Source organism: Equus przewalskii, chromosome 19 (assembly GCF_037783145.1).
Source record: "Equus przewalskii isolate Varuska chromosome 19, EquPr2, whole genome shotgun sequence".
Taxonomy (NCBI): Eukaryota; Metazoa; Chordata; class Mammalia; order Perissodactyla; family Equidae; genus Equus; species Equus przewalskii.
In genome coordinates, this window is record NC_091849.1 from 16,971,118 (window position 1) to 16,986,611 (window position 15,494).

General features: G+C 39.4%; 1 protein-coding gene across 1 annotated transcript in view; it reads right to left on the reverse strand.

Moving 5' to 3' along the window:
- The window catches only part of KIF13A (kinesin family member 13A), a 193,732-nt gene that overhangs the window by 23,197 nt on the left and 155,041 nt on the right, over positions 1-15,494 (reverse strand). The window contains 9 exon segments of the mRNA XM_070584117.1: positions 2,300-2,446; positions 2,649-2,781; positions 3,973-4,124; positions 5,984-6,157; positions 6,690-6,851; positions 8,879-9,028; positions 9,993-10,133; positions 11,394-11,556; positions 15,140-15,353. Coding sequence (XP_070440218.1) covers positions 2,300-2,446; positions 2,649-2,781; positions 3,973-4,124; positions 5,984-6,157; positions 6,690-6,851; positions 8,879-9,028; positions 9,993-10,133; positions 11,394-11,556; positions 15,140-15,353 — 1,436 coding nt within the window.

The window sequence follows — 15,494 nt, forward strand, 5'->3', positions numbered from 1 at the left end:
GCTGGGCCATGTAACAACCTTCTTTCATTTTTCTATGGTTATTGGAGCGTTAATATTCAAACAGGCAGTGAAGCAGTCAGTTATAGAAAAGACAAACTTTTTTTTCAAATGCTTTAAAAACACAGCTAAATTATTCTCTTATCTAAGTATACATCAAACTATACTGCTTTTTTTTAAAGCATTTAAAATATAGTTAAAATTATTCTCTGTGAAAACTTCAAAATACAAAAGTTTGGTAACCATCATTATCATTTAAACATTTTATTTTATTTTTTTCCTTTTTCTTCCCAAAGCCCCCCAGTACACAGTTGTGTATTTTTAGTTGTGGGGCCTTCAAGTTGTGGCATGTGGGACACCGCCTCAATGTGGCCTGATGAGCGGTGCCATGTCTGCGCCCAAGATCCGAACTGGCAAAACCCCAGGCTGCCTCAGTGGAGCATGCAAATTCAACCACTCGGCCCTGAGGCCAGCCCCATCATTATCATTTAAATAATTCTAACTTATTAAATGCAAGCCTAATACTAAAGTAATTTTCTTCGAACTAATTCCCCATATAAATGAATAAAGTACAAAGAGTTCTAATTTATCATTAATTTTTAGACTAAAGAGGTACGTCTATTAACTGAAACTAGCCTGAGCTTTCACGATGTAAAACTGTTGTAAAATCAGCACATTCTGGATTGGCTTGAGCTACTGCATTAGAATAATTCTAAAAGCACCATGTCAACAACAAAAAGTTACTGGACGTGACCTTGAGCATGGCAGCAAAGAAAAAGAAAAGCTTTAAAATAGTTACAGTTTAAATTTTCATGGATCTACTAAGCTCTTAAAAGAGCATATAGCACTGGGGAAAGCCTGATGTTTGGAGCTCAAATTCTGAGAAAAATCAGTTTTAACTCAAGAAGTAGAGCTGTTTTAAAAAGTGCAGATAATCAGTCCTTATACTGTTTCTCAAACGGGAACATTTCGTCTGTTGGTGATCCATATTGTGGATGTCACAGTTTAGGATGCAGAGTTTCAAAGTTTTATCCAAGATCAGAGATTTATTAAGCCACAAAATTTTACTGCAAAGAGGGACCGCAGGGAATTTTATTACCTCATTGTTTTCGAGAAGAGAAAAAAGGGAACTTGAAGTTTAAATTACCCAAAGGAACCATTCAGTAAGACCGACCTAGACTTACAAACCCGCATCTCTCCACTCCACATCTAGTGCTCTTTCTACCAGGCCCTGCAGCCACCCCGAAGCTGATGGCCAAGTGAGGGACTGAACTGGGATGAGAACATATATAGTCCAATTTCCTACTCCACACACAAGGAAAAGTCCAGTGGAGGAGTCTCTCCTGAAACAGACGCTGCCCTCCAACCTTCACACCCTCCCCAGGCTTTAAGAGCCGGAGGGAATTTTGGCAGGGGATAGGGAAGGCAGTGTTTGACAAAGCTACGTTTTCCTTAAGGCCCAACAGCCCAAGCCAATGCTCTTCTTAGCTTTCAGAAAAGTCTTTGCCTGAATGCCATGAAGCCAAAAGGAAACTGAGATAGAGGATGAATCATTGTCGAGAAGGGCTTGGGTTAGGCCCAGACTCCACAGCGAAATGCTTTCTCCCCATCGTGATAGGGAGAGTGCTCCCGCTCACATGTGGCAGTGAGGGAGTCGGAATTTAATGGTCCAATTCTCCCCAGTCCCAACTTCATATCTGGTAGTAAAGTCGGGACTTAGTGAAGCATATGCTTTCTTTCAGGCCACTGGGGACAAGTTTCCTAATCTCAAAGTTAATTCTCACAGAGTACTGGAGAGTTCTGACTGGTAATATGAAGTTTATATCTTTTAATTTTTTAAAATGAAAACAGAAGTTTAGTAAATGGAGATTTAATGGACAAAAATGATTATGAGGACAACTTTTAATTAAAAAAAAAAAGTAGAGCTTTCAAAGAGCTGGTTAACTATGCCAGTGTATAGGGGCAATTTTATGTTAATAAAAGTGGATCTGGCCAGGCAGCAGTGCCAAATAGCCAAAGTAATTGGGCTAGACGTAAAATAAATGATGCCTGAAGTAAATGAGTACTATAGCATTAATATATTTGTTTATAAATAAAATGATTATTAATCAATCCTAAGCCAATACAGTATTTTAAATCTAGAAAAAAAGGCAGTGGATGGAAATATGAATGTGGGCGAGGGCAGATACATGGTTAAGCCGAGGAGTTCTGTTATGTTCCCAAACAGGTCTCCATCATAGATCACTGACTGCCTTAATTCTACATTAACCAGTCTCTGTTATTTCAAGTCTGTTTGTCTTACCTGGTAACTGTCCAGCCCTCTTTGGAGCTTGGTGGACCTGGCAGTCACACAGCCAATGGATACTGACAAGATAGCTTCAACCATAAGCGGCAGTGTCCCTGAATGCTGTACAGGTTTTACTGTGACTTGCACTCTCCGGGAATGACCCTGCAGAGGTGGGGGGGTGTGATGGGTGGGTGAGTGATGGGGAAATGGGTGCCAGGAATGGGAATGGGGAGAAGTTGAAGAATTGGGATAAAGGGAGGAAAAAGAATTAGGGAACAAAGAAGCAAATACTTAGAAAATTCTCAGGAAATTGTCAGAGCAGGACAAAGAGAAAACATGAAATAAACAAAAATAAACTTAGTACCTGTCTCAGTTGAAAGATGCCTCCTGTGTTGACATCTTTTGCCTGATGAAGCTCCACTGCAGCATATTCCCCTAACTCATTCAATTCTAATATGGAGATCCACATTTCTATTCTGCGAGTTACTTCATTCCACCTACAAGACACATCACAACAAACAATAACATCATCACCCAGGGACATTATTAGTAATAAGGCACCAATTGCTGAGCACTTACTATGTGGTAGGTACTGTGCTTTTATGTCGCATAGATTATTTTCTTATTAACTTCCAAAACAACCCTATGGTATAGGGTCTTTTTACTTATTTTATGGAGGTATAACTTACATTCAGTGAAATGTCCAGATCTCAAGCACAGAGTTCAATGAGGTTTGAGAAATGCATATGCCTGTATAACTCACCCCACCATTAACTCAGAAAGTTTGCTCATGCCCCCTTCCCATTCAACTCCCCGACCCTGGCACGAGCCACGTAACCTCACAGATTAGTTTTGCCTATTCCAGAAATTTATATAAATGGAATCATGTAGTATATACTCTTTTAGGTCTAGCTTCTTTGATTCAGCATAATGTTTCTGAGATTCACCCAAATGGATATCAATAGATCCTTTCTTTTTTATTGCTGAGTAATATTCTACCATATGAATAATACCACAATTTGTTTATCAATTCTCCTACTGAAGGACATTTGGGTTGTCTGTAGTTTTGGGATATTATCAATAAAGTTGCCATGAAGGTTCATGTACAAGTTTGTTTGTGGACTTAATCTTTTCATTTTTCTTGGTAAATGCCTAGGAGTAGGACTGCTGGGTAATAGAAGAGGCAAATCATCAACTTTACAAGAAGCTGTGACTTTTCTCCCAGACTGTGGCTTGTCTAGTCATTTTCATACTGATGTCTTTTGATAAGCACAAGCTTTTAACTTTGATTAAGTCCAACTTAAAACTTTTTTCTTCTATGGTAAGTTCTTTTTGTGGCCTCTCTAAGAATCTGTGACTATCTCAAAATCATGAAAATACTCTATTTTCTTCTATAAGCTTTATAGTTTTAGCTTTTACACTTAAGGTTATGATCCATCTCAAATTAATTTTTGTGTATGGTGTGAAATAAAGGTCAAGGTTGTTTTTTTCCACATAGATATGCAGTTGTTTCAGTTTCGTTTGTTGAAAAGACTTTCCTTTCCCCACTCAATGTCTTTAATGCCTGGTGGTTCCTTTTATCTTTCTCATTTCACAAATGAGGAAACAGGTCCAGAGAGTCTGCATTCTTAATCACTGTCCAGTGCGAGTCTTGATCCTGTGTCTAAAGCACACAGCCAAGTACAAACCTATCATGCAATGTTCTTGTCTTAGCATGAAGAGAATCGACTTCCCAGATGGAGCTACCATTTCCAGCACACCGGTGGCCCCACACTTCAATCGCCAATGCTCCATCTGAAATGAACTCCAGGAATTCTTCTGTTACGTTCACCACATAGTCCTGGGAAAAGGGGGAGGAAGAAGAGAATGACAATAATTATGCATAAAGGAATCTGTGAAATTTCCTTTTTACCTTTCAACTGTATATATATTCACTTTGGAATATATTAGCCTAATCTTAACCCTAAAACTATTTCGTTTATAGAACACCATAAAGAATCACAAATATTAGATGAGGAAGGAAAATTAGGAGGTAATTTAATTCAAACTCCTTTCTCTTATCAGGGAGGAAACTGAAGAAAGCAACTTGTCCCACGTCATACTGCTAGTTAGCTGCAGAGCCAAATCTATATTCCCTTATTTCTGGTTCTTTCTTGGTTCCACAGGACCACTCTGACTCTAGGCTAGCACAGACTAATCAGCACATCAAAAAAAGGAAATTCTGATTGTTCCTTGCTATGGCATAGAAGAATAATAAGAGAATTAAATCTTACATGATTAACTTCATGACTCTGTGCCCTTGCTCTTAAACTCTCTCACCCCAATTCCTCATTGTAAAACGTAAACAGATAAGTGTGAGGAAATGAATACTAAATTGACTGAGAAGTATGACAAATCACCCTGAACAAAGCAGCAGGCAAGGAACCAAGCCAATTTTCTCAGCATCTCAGTGGAATCTCAGGTGAAGACAACTCTACGACTCTAATTTCTGGAAATAGCTGTGCTACACTTATTTAACCTTTTACTATCTACCTTCTTATTTATTCTATTTGGAGACAGAGCCAGAATTTTAGAAGAAAAAATAAACATAATGACCAATGAATACAATATACACGTTTTAGAGATTAAAAAAACCCCAAGGTCACACAGTGACTCCAGGGGCTCCGAGACCAGTATTTATTAAACCAATTTTTAACTACAATGCACTTAAAATTCAGGTTTTATCCTTCTAAATGACAGCTTTGTGGATTCAAAGAAAGGTGGGGAATATTTAAGAGTATTGAGAGAACAATAACAAAAAAAATGATTATAAAGATTTTGAGAAACAGACTTGGTGAAAACAGGCGAAAATAAGTGGGCTATTTATTTTCAGAAAAAGAAAGACTGGATAGTCTTTACATATGTGAAATTTTATAAGTGGTGATACGGTTTTGTTTTCTAAGTGTAGAACCAGAAAGAATAGGCACAACTTGCAAAAGAAAAGGTCTTAAGTATCTATTAAGGACTGTCCAAAGAAAAACAAAATTACACAGAGGGCAGAGTACCTCTGTCAGAAATGATTTGTTGGCAGTCTGATATGAAAGACAGGAAAGGTAGCTGATGCCACAAAAGTAGGTCCAACCAATATTCATCAAAAATTCACCTTTTCTATTTTATATGTTCTTAAAAACTCACATGGTACATTAGAATGCTATGCTTAGAATGCTATAGTATATTCAAAAGAATGAAAAATATCTATAACAACTTACCTGTTAAGATGTCCACATTTATTAAAATAATAAGATGCAATTCTGCAACATGTATAATAGGATCCCACATTTGTAAAAGCAATTTTTTGAGAAGGTATGCATGATGTTTTGTGTATCCATTCCCATTTATGTGTATGAACAGACGTTTACTACATACATATAGAAGTTGTAGAGAACAGAAAACTGCTTAGCAAAATATGTAGCAACGTGTCATTGGTGGTTACATCTTTGGGGAACAATATTTTGGGAAGAGATCTTTTAGATTTTGTTTGAAACATCCTCAAATTATCTGAATTTGTAATGCAGTACATTTTGGGGCTAAAAAGCCCAATAAACATATTATGTTTATAAAAGATTCTTAGGGGGAAAACTTTGAAGTTACAGGTAGAGATATGAACCTCGCCCAGGTCCACTGCCTCCCGCACAGCTCATTTTGAAACGGCGCCTGTACCTTACAGTGAGAGAAGGTCACGGTGTACTGGGCATCCTTGGACTGCGGGGAGGGCACCTCTGGGTCCACCACAGGGGCAGCCACTGTAGACTCACACTGGTCCCAGAAAGTGTATTGACAGAAGACAAAATTTGAGAGGTTTAAGGGCAGCCCAGTTGCCTCTTTAATTTTTACCTGAAGAGATTTTAAAAAAAGGAAATATAACTCTCATGAAGAAAACATTAAACTACGTATTCTTCTCTTTTTTCAACAACTTCAAATTTAAGAGTAAGCAACGAAATAAATCAGTCATCCATTTGACATCTGAAAATACTTGGCACCATTTCAATACAGATTCTATCTGTAATGAAACCTGGACTGTGGTGCTGTAATTATAGTATATAAACTTGGCAACAAATGTACACATCCCTCTAAAATTTTCCTAACGACTGTGTTTCTGATACAGACGCAATGTTTACTACAAAAGCATGATTCACTAAGCAACACACGCTTCTTGCATGCCAAATACACATAGACTTCTGAAATATCAAGTAAGTGTCGTAAAAAAGTGTGCTATACTTCTGGAAAAAGTACTGTCCACCATCGTATTTATTGTCAGAAAGTCTACCTTTTACTATGCTCTATGAAAAACTCATAAGATTTTCTATAATATTGTTTTGAATTAAAAAGGTCATCTATCTGAGCCTTCCCATCACTGCCCTCTCACCCGGCAAGTCAGTTTTTTGACTCGGTGAATGATTTCCCCACTGCTGTCTACGACTTCAAGGCTCCCACTTTCACTGGAGTTCTCCGAGGAGTCATCCTCCACCACGCGCTCCGGGACAGCTCCTGTAACACGCATCACTTCCACGTGGAGGCGCCCTGCAACCTGGGTCAAGGAACCAGAGCACCTTGGAGTTAAAAGACATCTCATGGACAGCACTGACCTGAAACAGAAAGCTCTCTACAATATCCCCAGTGAGCAGTTCTACAGCTACTGCTCGGCCATCTCCAGCAACGGGAAACTCAACACTCCCTGAGCCAGACCATTCCATCGCTTGTCCCTCTAATCATACTGCCTTACTTTGGGCCAAATTTGCCTCCTTACACCTTGCCTTCTGGAGTCATCTTCATTCTTATCCTTCTTCTGTAGGGCAGCCCATGAACAGCTTAAAGGCAACTATCATATTCTACTTGGAGTCACCTATTTTCCATGTTGGCATATTCATTCACTTAATCATTTGATCAAAATACCTGGCCTCATAGAAATACCAAGATAAAGACATGGGCTCTGCTGTTGGAGGACTCACAATCAAGAAAGACAGAGAAGTAAAAACCTGTAACAACAGTGTGGACTAGCTGCTATAACAGAGGTATGCACAGGTTGTTATGGGACAAATCTACCCACTCAACAAAAATTTACCAGGAACGGACTCTGTGCCAGGAACTGCACCAAATGTTGCATTTACAAGAGTAAACAAAACAGACATGCTCACTGGGCTCTCGGGAGTAGAGATGGGTATGTAACGCAGATGGCGGCTGGGACAGGGTGAAGAAGGGCTCTGTGAGGGGGTGAGACCTATTATTCCATGAGGAACAGAATATACAAAGCCATGAAGTCATAAGGAAACAGTTCTCATAAAACTTTTTTTTTTAAGGCTTAAAATTTTCTCACTATCCTGAAATTTGCATCCTCAGAGGGTTGTAATTGGGCAAGTTATCGTTCATAACACAGTTCAAGGTTGTAATGAGCAGAGTTGTGAAGCTGATACATGTTCTGACAGTGCTGCTGTCATCTTAAATAGTGAGGCTTATTTTTAAAGGTAGCTCAGACCCAATTTCCACATGCCACTTGGCACTGGCATCAAGGACCTGAGGGAAATTAGTTGATGGTATTTGACAAGTGAGACAAATATGGAGGAAGTAGTAAGAGGGAAGGAAAAAGGGAATAAGAGACATCGGCTAGAAGATAGTGGTTCTTAAGCTTTTTTCCAATGCTTTTTGAGACTCTAATACATTTTTAATATGGTTTCAGGGGGATTCATGGAACACTCAAAGCCCACCACAGATCCGAGCTTAAGAACCCCTGACCAGGGACTTAGCCACTGAATCCCTTTGCCACAGCTGTTGTGACCATTTTTAAGACAAGAAAAAGCAATTCTAGCCCACTGGTCTTCTAGAGCAGAGTGTTCACATGCGTCAAATGTAAGATGTGTCCTTACAACACCACAACTGGCAACGCAGGGTCTATTTTCCGGGTTCACTTTGGGGAGAATGGCCTCCTATTCTCAGCCTGCTCTAAGAATCACAAAAATTAACTCAGTATTTCAAGTTTACATGTTATTGAAGGACAAGCTAGGAAATAAGGGTATTACTAAACTTAAAACAATAACATCAGTTGATGAAATGGATAAAATGAAAAGTTTGACCTTGAAAATTTTCTGAAATGTCTGAGGCCTACAAAAGGACACTACATCTAAATACTTGAAATATGAGAGTTTAAAAGGGGGCAACAATGGGATGGTTAAGCTTGTCTTCTTTGAACACTTTGGATTTCAAAACCATCTTCCCAAGTTGTGTCTTGTAAAGGCCACTTAAGGGCCAGGAAAGAATCGAGTGTATCACTAAGGCAAGAGAATAAAAGAGAAATGAATATGGGGCACAGAGCTGAATCTGGTTCCCCAAAAAATTCTAATTTGATGAAAACAAAGAAAAAACTTGTGAGGCACAAATATAAAATGTGTTATACTAATGTTTTAAAATCATGACTTAATGTTCACAAGTTCTGTTGATATTAGTAGAGAAAAAAGAATGTAGATCCTGACTCTTGATCTACTTCAAGAACATAAACTAAATCGAATTAAAAAAAAAAAACTTGAACCACGATTCTTTTCTCCGATGCTGGCCCGTCCTCACCTCCCCCTGCTGGCTGATGATGGGGACAGCGTACTGAAGTTTCACATCGCAGAAGAGACACTCCAAGAACACATTAGCCACACCAATGAGGTTGTGATTCTCTTGGGCTTCGTAGAAAGGGTCACCTCGTTTCCCGTAGAGTCTCTTTGCCTGAGTCGTAGGAGGGCCAGGTGAGTAGGTAAGTAGGAAACAAAACATCAACTTAAATAATATTACTTAAAGCTAGCATTAAAAACATTTTTTTAAAAAGCATTTATCCAAATGAATTAAAAAGAAGTAAATTGACAACCATGTCACATAAATAAAACAAAATTAGCACACGGGAGGAGCTTGTCAGTTGGAGAACTAAGTGATATCCGTGTGGAGGGCCCTTTCTTATTGACTGCCTCGTCTTCCCTATCATACTCACTGTCAGCCTTTTTCATTTCCTTCCCTGTGCTTTGGCTTCATTTCCTTCACCGAGTCTTCTTTCCCATTACTGAGTTCCAAAAAGTGGATTATGCTCTCTCAAATTCTTCTTAGTAATCTACCCAGCCATGGTAACAGCTAGGGGAGCATGAACACATGCTGATGAATATACAATCTATGCTGGCTCCATCTGAGCTGATTATTTTTTTTTTGGGATGAAGATTGTCACTGAGCTAACATCTGTGCCAATCTTCCTCTATCTTATGTGGGATGCCGCCACAGCGTGGCTTGCCAAGAGGTGTCAGGTCCTCACCCAGGATCTGAACCTGTGAACCCTGGGGTGCTGAAGTGGAATGCATGAACTTAACCACTACGCCACCGGGCTGGCCCCCATCCGAGCTGACTTTTTACAACACAAATTTACTTTTCTCTACTTCATTTCACTTGAAATGTAGTAAAAATGTAGCCAAATAAGAATATGTTCTGTATTCTCTTCGTCTAGTTCCTATCCGTGTGGGGATCACATTATATTACTGTTCCAACTTAGCATTCCTTCCGAGATCACTTTTACTTTACTTTTCTAATATAAATGTCCAAAATACCACTACAAATATTCACTGGCACGTGTGTGTGTTCTGACGGTTAAATCACTTATATTCTCTGCTTTTAACATGACCGAGTCTCCTTTACAATTTGTCTCTTTTACCTCAGGAACTTTTTCCTTCCATTCTTGATAAAGGTCTCTCATATCAATTAATTTATTCTCCAGCTTCTCAATGGTCCAAACTTGGGTGCTCTTTCCTTTCCTCCTCACTTGAATTGCTGGCTCACTCACTATTGCTCCTCTCTGCATAACAAGAAAAACAAAAACAAAACAAACCTTGTTACAACTTTTTGGATTGTTAAAGCAACACATATTATCATAAAGTAGCAAATTTGAAAAAAAAACACATAATGAAAAGATGAAATTCTAGCACCTAGGGAATATTCTGGTTTATTTTCCATTTTCTATGTACACCCATGCACACACTTTTTACTTTTATCACAATAAGAACCAAACAAAAATATAAATTTCCTATCCCAATCTTCTCTCGACAGATTTTATATTACGATTATCATCTTGTGTTGTTAAACATTCTTCATAAATATGACTTTTAACAGCAACATAATAATCCAAGAGGAATGTACCACACATTTGACTAATTACACTACTGTTCAACATCATGGCTATTTCAAATTTTTGCTATTATAAGGGCCATTATGACAAGCATCTCTGTACAAAAAGCACATAAACCTTTATGTACACTTCTATGACTATGGACTTAGAATACATTTCTCAAAAGAGAACTACTTGGTCAAAAGACTAACACCTAGCAAGACTGCTGAGATACGCCCTGATTCATTTCAAGCTTGCTTGCTGAAAGGCAAAAATGAATGAATGAAAATCTTTTTTTTCAAAGATTCTCCCTACAGGAAAAATTGTTCAAGTTGAAATGATGGGAAACTTTCAAATTCCTGCAAAGAGTCCTTCTGTGTATGTAGAGACAGGTATCATACAAGTCTTCCTTCCTTGTAGAATTCACTCTTAAAATGATACTATAACCAAACATACACATATCCCCCAGTTCAGAAAAGAGCATTTATATGAAAGAGAAAAAGCAGGTGGGATTACTTATACAGTCACGCACTGCATAACGATGGGGATACGTTCTGAGGAATGTGTTGTTAGGTGACTGTCGTTGTGCCAACATCATAACGTGTATTCACACAAACCCAGACGGCACAGCCTACTACTCTACACGCAGTCTGTCGCTGACCGAACTGCCGTGATGTGGAGCATGATTGTATATATATTTCTAGTTTCACTGTTTTAAAGCAAACATTTAAATTAGAAAGTCTTTCACCCACCAAAATTCTCCTATTCTGATCATAACATACCTAAGGGCATTGCCTACGTAGCATTCTTACCCAAGGAGGTCTACAGAAGTCTTAAAAAGAATAAACACGCTGGCTCCCATCAGGATCTCCTCACAGGCGTGTTTTGGGATGTCAGGTCTACATTCCGCCTCACAGCATTCCCTCTCGTACACCTTGTTCTCGTTCTTACCTTCCTATTGGCACTGAGGTTGGCAGCAGGGATCTGCAGAGTCACCTGGTAGTCAGTGAGTTTGCTCATTTCCTCAGCTAAGAAGTTTGCCTCCCTCACCAAGGTATTAGCTTTCACCAGCTGCTCGCGCAGTTTGGCCAGGCTCTGACGGAAGAGTTCATCCCTGTGGTACAGCAGAAAAGGAAATGAGAAATTCTAAAAGAAAACTGCTTCCTACGTGAGTCATATTATTAGAAAGTGGTAGAAAACTCCTTCCAGGCAATATTTTTCAATCTATTTTTGCCAAATCACCTCTTATTCATCCGTCCTCCCACCAGGATTCTGTGGGCTGTTGGTAACCCCTGATAAGGAGCAAATATATGGAGTGACATAACTAAATACCGTGTTTTAAATTATATAACATTTGAAAACTACTAGATTTTGATATTGAGATGCAAAAAAAACCAACAACAGAATCCTTTAGGAAAAAGAAATGATTATGATTTATGTGTGCTTTGGGGGCAGCAAGGGGAGTTGGGCAGATGAGAGAGATCTCAAATTAGAGGCAAATATTTCACATGCTTTCTTCAGTTGGTAAAAGACAAGAAGTGGGTACTTCTGTGGCAGCAGGAGTTCTTTTTTCAACTCTCTACATAATTACTTGCTGACAAAAGTTTCTCTAACATCCTGGCTGGGTCAAAACTCTATTGTATGTTGTCCCAGCCCCACGTCTTTTGCCTCAGTGGCATTGGTCATAGTTATAATTTTTCACTTATTTGCATAATTATTTGATTAATGTCTATTTCCCTTATGAAGTTGAAAGTGCCCCTAGGACCGGAACCCTGTCTTTTTCGCTTGTCATTACACTTAATTCCTGGCCAAGTGCATTGCCCATTGTAGGATATTCAAAAAACACTCATTGAATGAGAGAGAGAGTATTTCTGGATTCACATTTGAATCTGGATTCCAAGATTCAAAGTCTAGCAGATTGCTCTATGCTCTATATAGCTTCCCTTTTCTACCATTTGTATACCTCCTGTCCTTACTTCATAGGGAAATGATGAACTTGGAACACTCAAATCGCTACTCCTTTCTCATCACCTTAGAAATGACACAGGAGGGGTACCACGAATATGTCAATATAAAATGGCCTACAATGTACCTAATGTTGATAGTGCCTTCCTGCTTTTTCTAAATTATATTTTTATTTTTATTAGTTACTCAGGCTTGACTTCTTTCAGCCAGCTCAGTCTTTTTTTTTTTCCACAACATCCAGAAAAAAGCCTTGTTGATTCTTCCTTTGAAAAACCTCCTAAATTTCTGTGTGTGTATTTTTTTTTGTTACCCCTGGTTCATGTTCCTCATACCCTCCTAATATTCTCACAGTGCCCAGCTTCTTCCTCCTCCACTCCAAGACAGTCCTTACAAACCCCTGCCTTTCTCAGGTCACTCCTAAGCTCAAAACCTCCTCTTCTCCCATAATATAAATGCCAAACATTCATGTCTGACGAACGCCTGCGCATCCTATCTAACAGTTTTGCACTTAATTCTCCCTACTCCTCTATAACTCACCTTCTAAACTAAACTTCTTGTGTAATCCCCAAAACACATCTTACTCTTCTCCACTGCTTCACATTTGTTTATGACAACCCACCTATCTGAAGTGCCCTCCCCCTTTCTCTCTGCCTATCTAATCCCCACCCTTCAAACCCACTTGAAACGCTGCCTTCTCCAGGAAATCTGCACAGGAGGCTCAACTTCACTGGGCTGTCAGCCTCCACTAAACAACCACTGTACTTACTGAGTCCTCTGCCCAACTGGCCATCACATTCCTGCTTATCGCTGCAATAATTTCACACAGTCAATGTTTACTAAGCACATACCACATGACAACGTTGGTTCTAGGCCCTGGGGATACTTCAATGAATGAAACCTATTCCCTGGCCCAGAATTTACCTTCCAGTGGAGATCAACAACAAACAAATAATACGTAAGTGTAACGTTTTCTATTGTGGAATACAACCGTTTTTCAATTTACCTCTATGATTTAATTTTCACATATTTGTATCTTGATCTACATACAAGTGTACAGAAGGAATAGGCTACATCTCTAGCTTTCTGTGCAAGTCTCATTAGCACTTAAATGGACTTGATTCTCACCGCTCAACATTTACTTAGGCATGAGTTCTTCAGTATTTCACAAGCCATCACCACTTACTTAGATAAGAGTCCCAGCTTTTTATATAAGCAACCACCATTAATGACATCTTAATTTTCTCCAGTGAAACCTGGTGAAATCAGTATTGTAACCATTATCTTTTTGAATTACATCCCCAAAATATTATCCTTTCTATTCTGTTTCTTTTTAAGAATTTGAGTCTCCAAGAGACTCAATCTGGAATTATGGGAAGTTGAAAAATTTTTTTTGACACTTAACTAAAAACACTATAATTAAAAGCAATCCACCTTTTCTCTTGCATCCTTTTGGTTCTGTCTTTTACAATCTTCAGTACATAGAAAATAGGGAGGATAAGCAGAAAGGGTATTAGTGGGTACAATTACACCAGTCACCCTCAGCAAGCTACTGCTTACAGGAAAGCCATCAGCTCACAGCATATGTGGAAAAGGCAGCTTTCAGAAAAAGCACCATCTGATAACCTTTGTCTATTTTACCCAGGCACAGTAAAATATAAAGAGTAATATATTACAAGTATGATAAATATTCATACTTCGGTATCCAGACAGATGAGCAGACAGCAGAAAATGTAATGGACTCTTTTCTCTCAGTTTAGAACAATCAAGTGCATTACTATGGTGAGTCTTCTAATGCAGGGTGGGCTGCCCTTTTCTCCTCTTAGGGGTCATCCTCCCTGGATGTGGCTCAAGGTGAGCATACCACTGCTGGTGAGAGATGCAGTGCGGTTGGAGCAGTGGCTCTAGAGTCAGCCTGCCACGGCTTTGATCCCACTGCCTCTTTGGGTAAGTCATTTAACCTCTCAGCCTCAGGTTCCTCATGTGTGAAATGGGGGTGAAAACAGTAAAATATAGTAGCAGCTGTGACGAGTAGATGAATATATGTAAAGCACTTAGTGCCTGGCACAAGGTAAATGCTCTATAAATGCTGCTTTTACTGGTATTACTAAACCATTGTTATAACACAGGTGTTATTAATGGGACTGGCCACAGACCTGGGTTCACCCCTGGCTTTCTCATTTACTAGATGAGTGATTGAGCGGGATATTTAAACTGACTGTCCTACCTACAAGATACAGACAATACTTCCTACAGCATTAGCACCACGTCCAGACTGGGTAAAAACACAACAGAACTTAGCAATAAATTACCACCATTTTTTTTTATTATTATTACCACCATTTCCTCCACCACGACTTCAGTTCTGATATAAATATTGTAAATTTAAAAATTCATATGCAGATTTTAAATAGAATCAAAAGAGAAATAAAAAATGAGAAGTGCTTTTATGCTAAAGAATTATTCAAATTTTTTTTCCAATACCTAGTTTAAGCCTTCTAACTTGGTACCATTTTTATGGAAGGGTAAAGCAGTGGACCGGTGTGTCTTTACCAACCAACATTATGGTAAACATACTTAGGATGGACAATATATTTGAAAGAGAGAGCCAACTGCTAACAATCCAGGTATGGGAGTAAGTTTTCCTTCTATGTTAAGTTTGCCTCCCTCTGATATGCCTCACAACCCCCTCCCCCCAAGCCTTGACTCTGGGTCTCCCAGGACCCCGTTCTCACCTCTCCTCTGCCCACTGGGTCACCTTCTGCTGAGCTGTCTGGCTGCTGTAGGCCAGGCGGTCGGGGCCACTGCTCTGGGGCTGCCTCTCAGGGGAGAGCTGCTGGCGGAGTTGCTCCAGCTCCCGCTCATACATGAGCCGCTGCTCCTCAAGGGCACTCCTCTTCTCTTCTAGGTATTGCTTCTCCAGGACCTGGACCACATTTTGAACTGGGTCTGGTGAGCCAAGAGATAAGGCAAGGCATCTTCAGTGGTGGCTGAGACAGGCAGCCTGTCAGTACTTTTTCTGGCAAGAACCACCTCCTCCCGCAGAATCCGGCCCTTCAATATGCTTTCTGTGAGAGGCCAGGGCCCTGT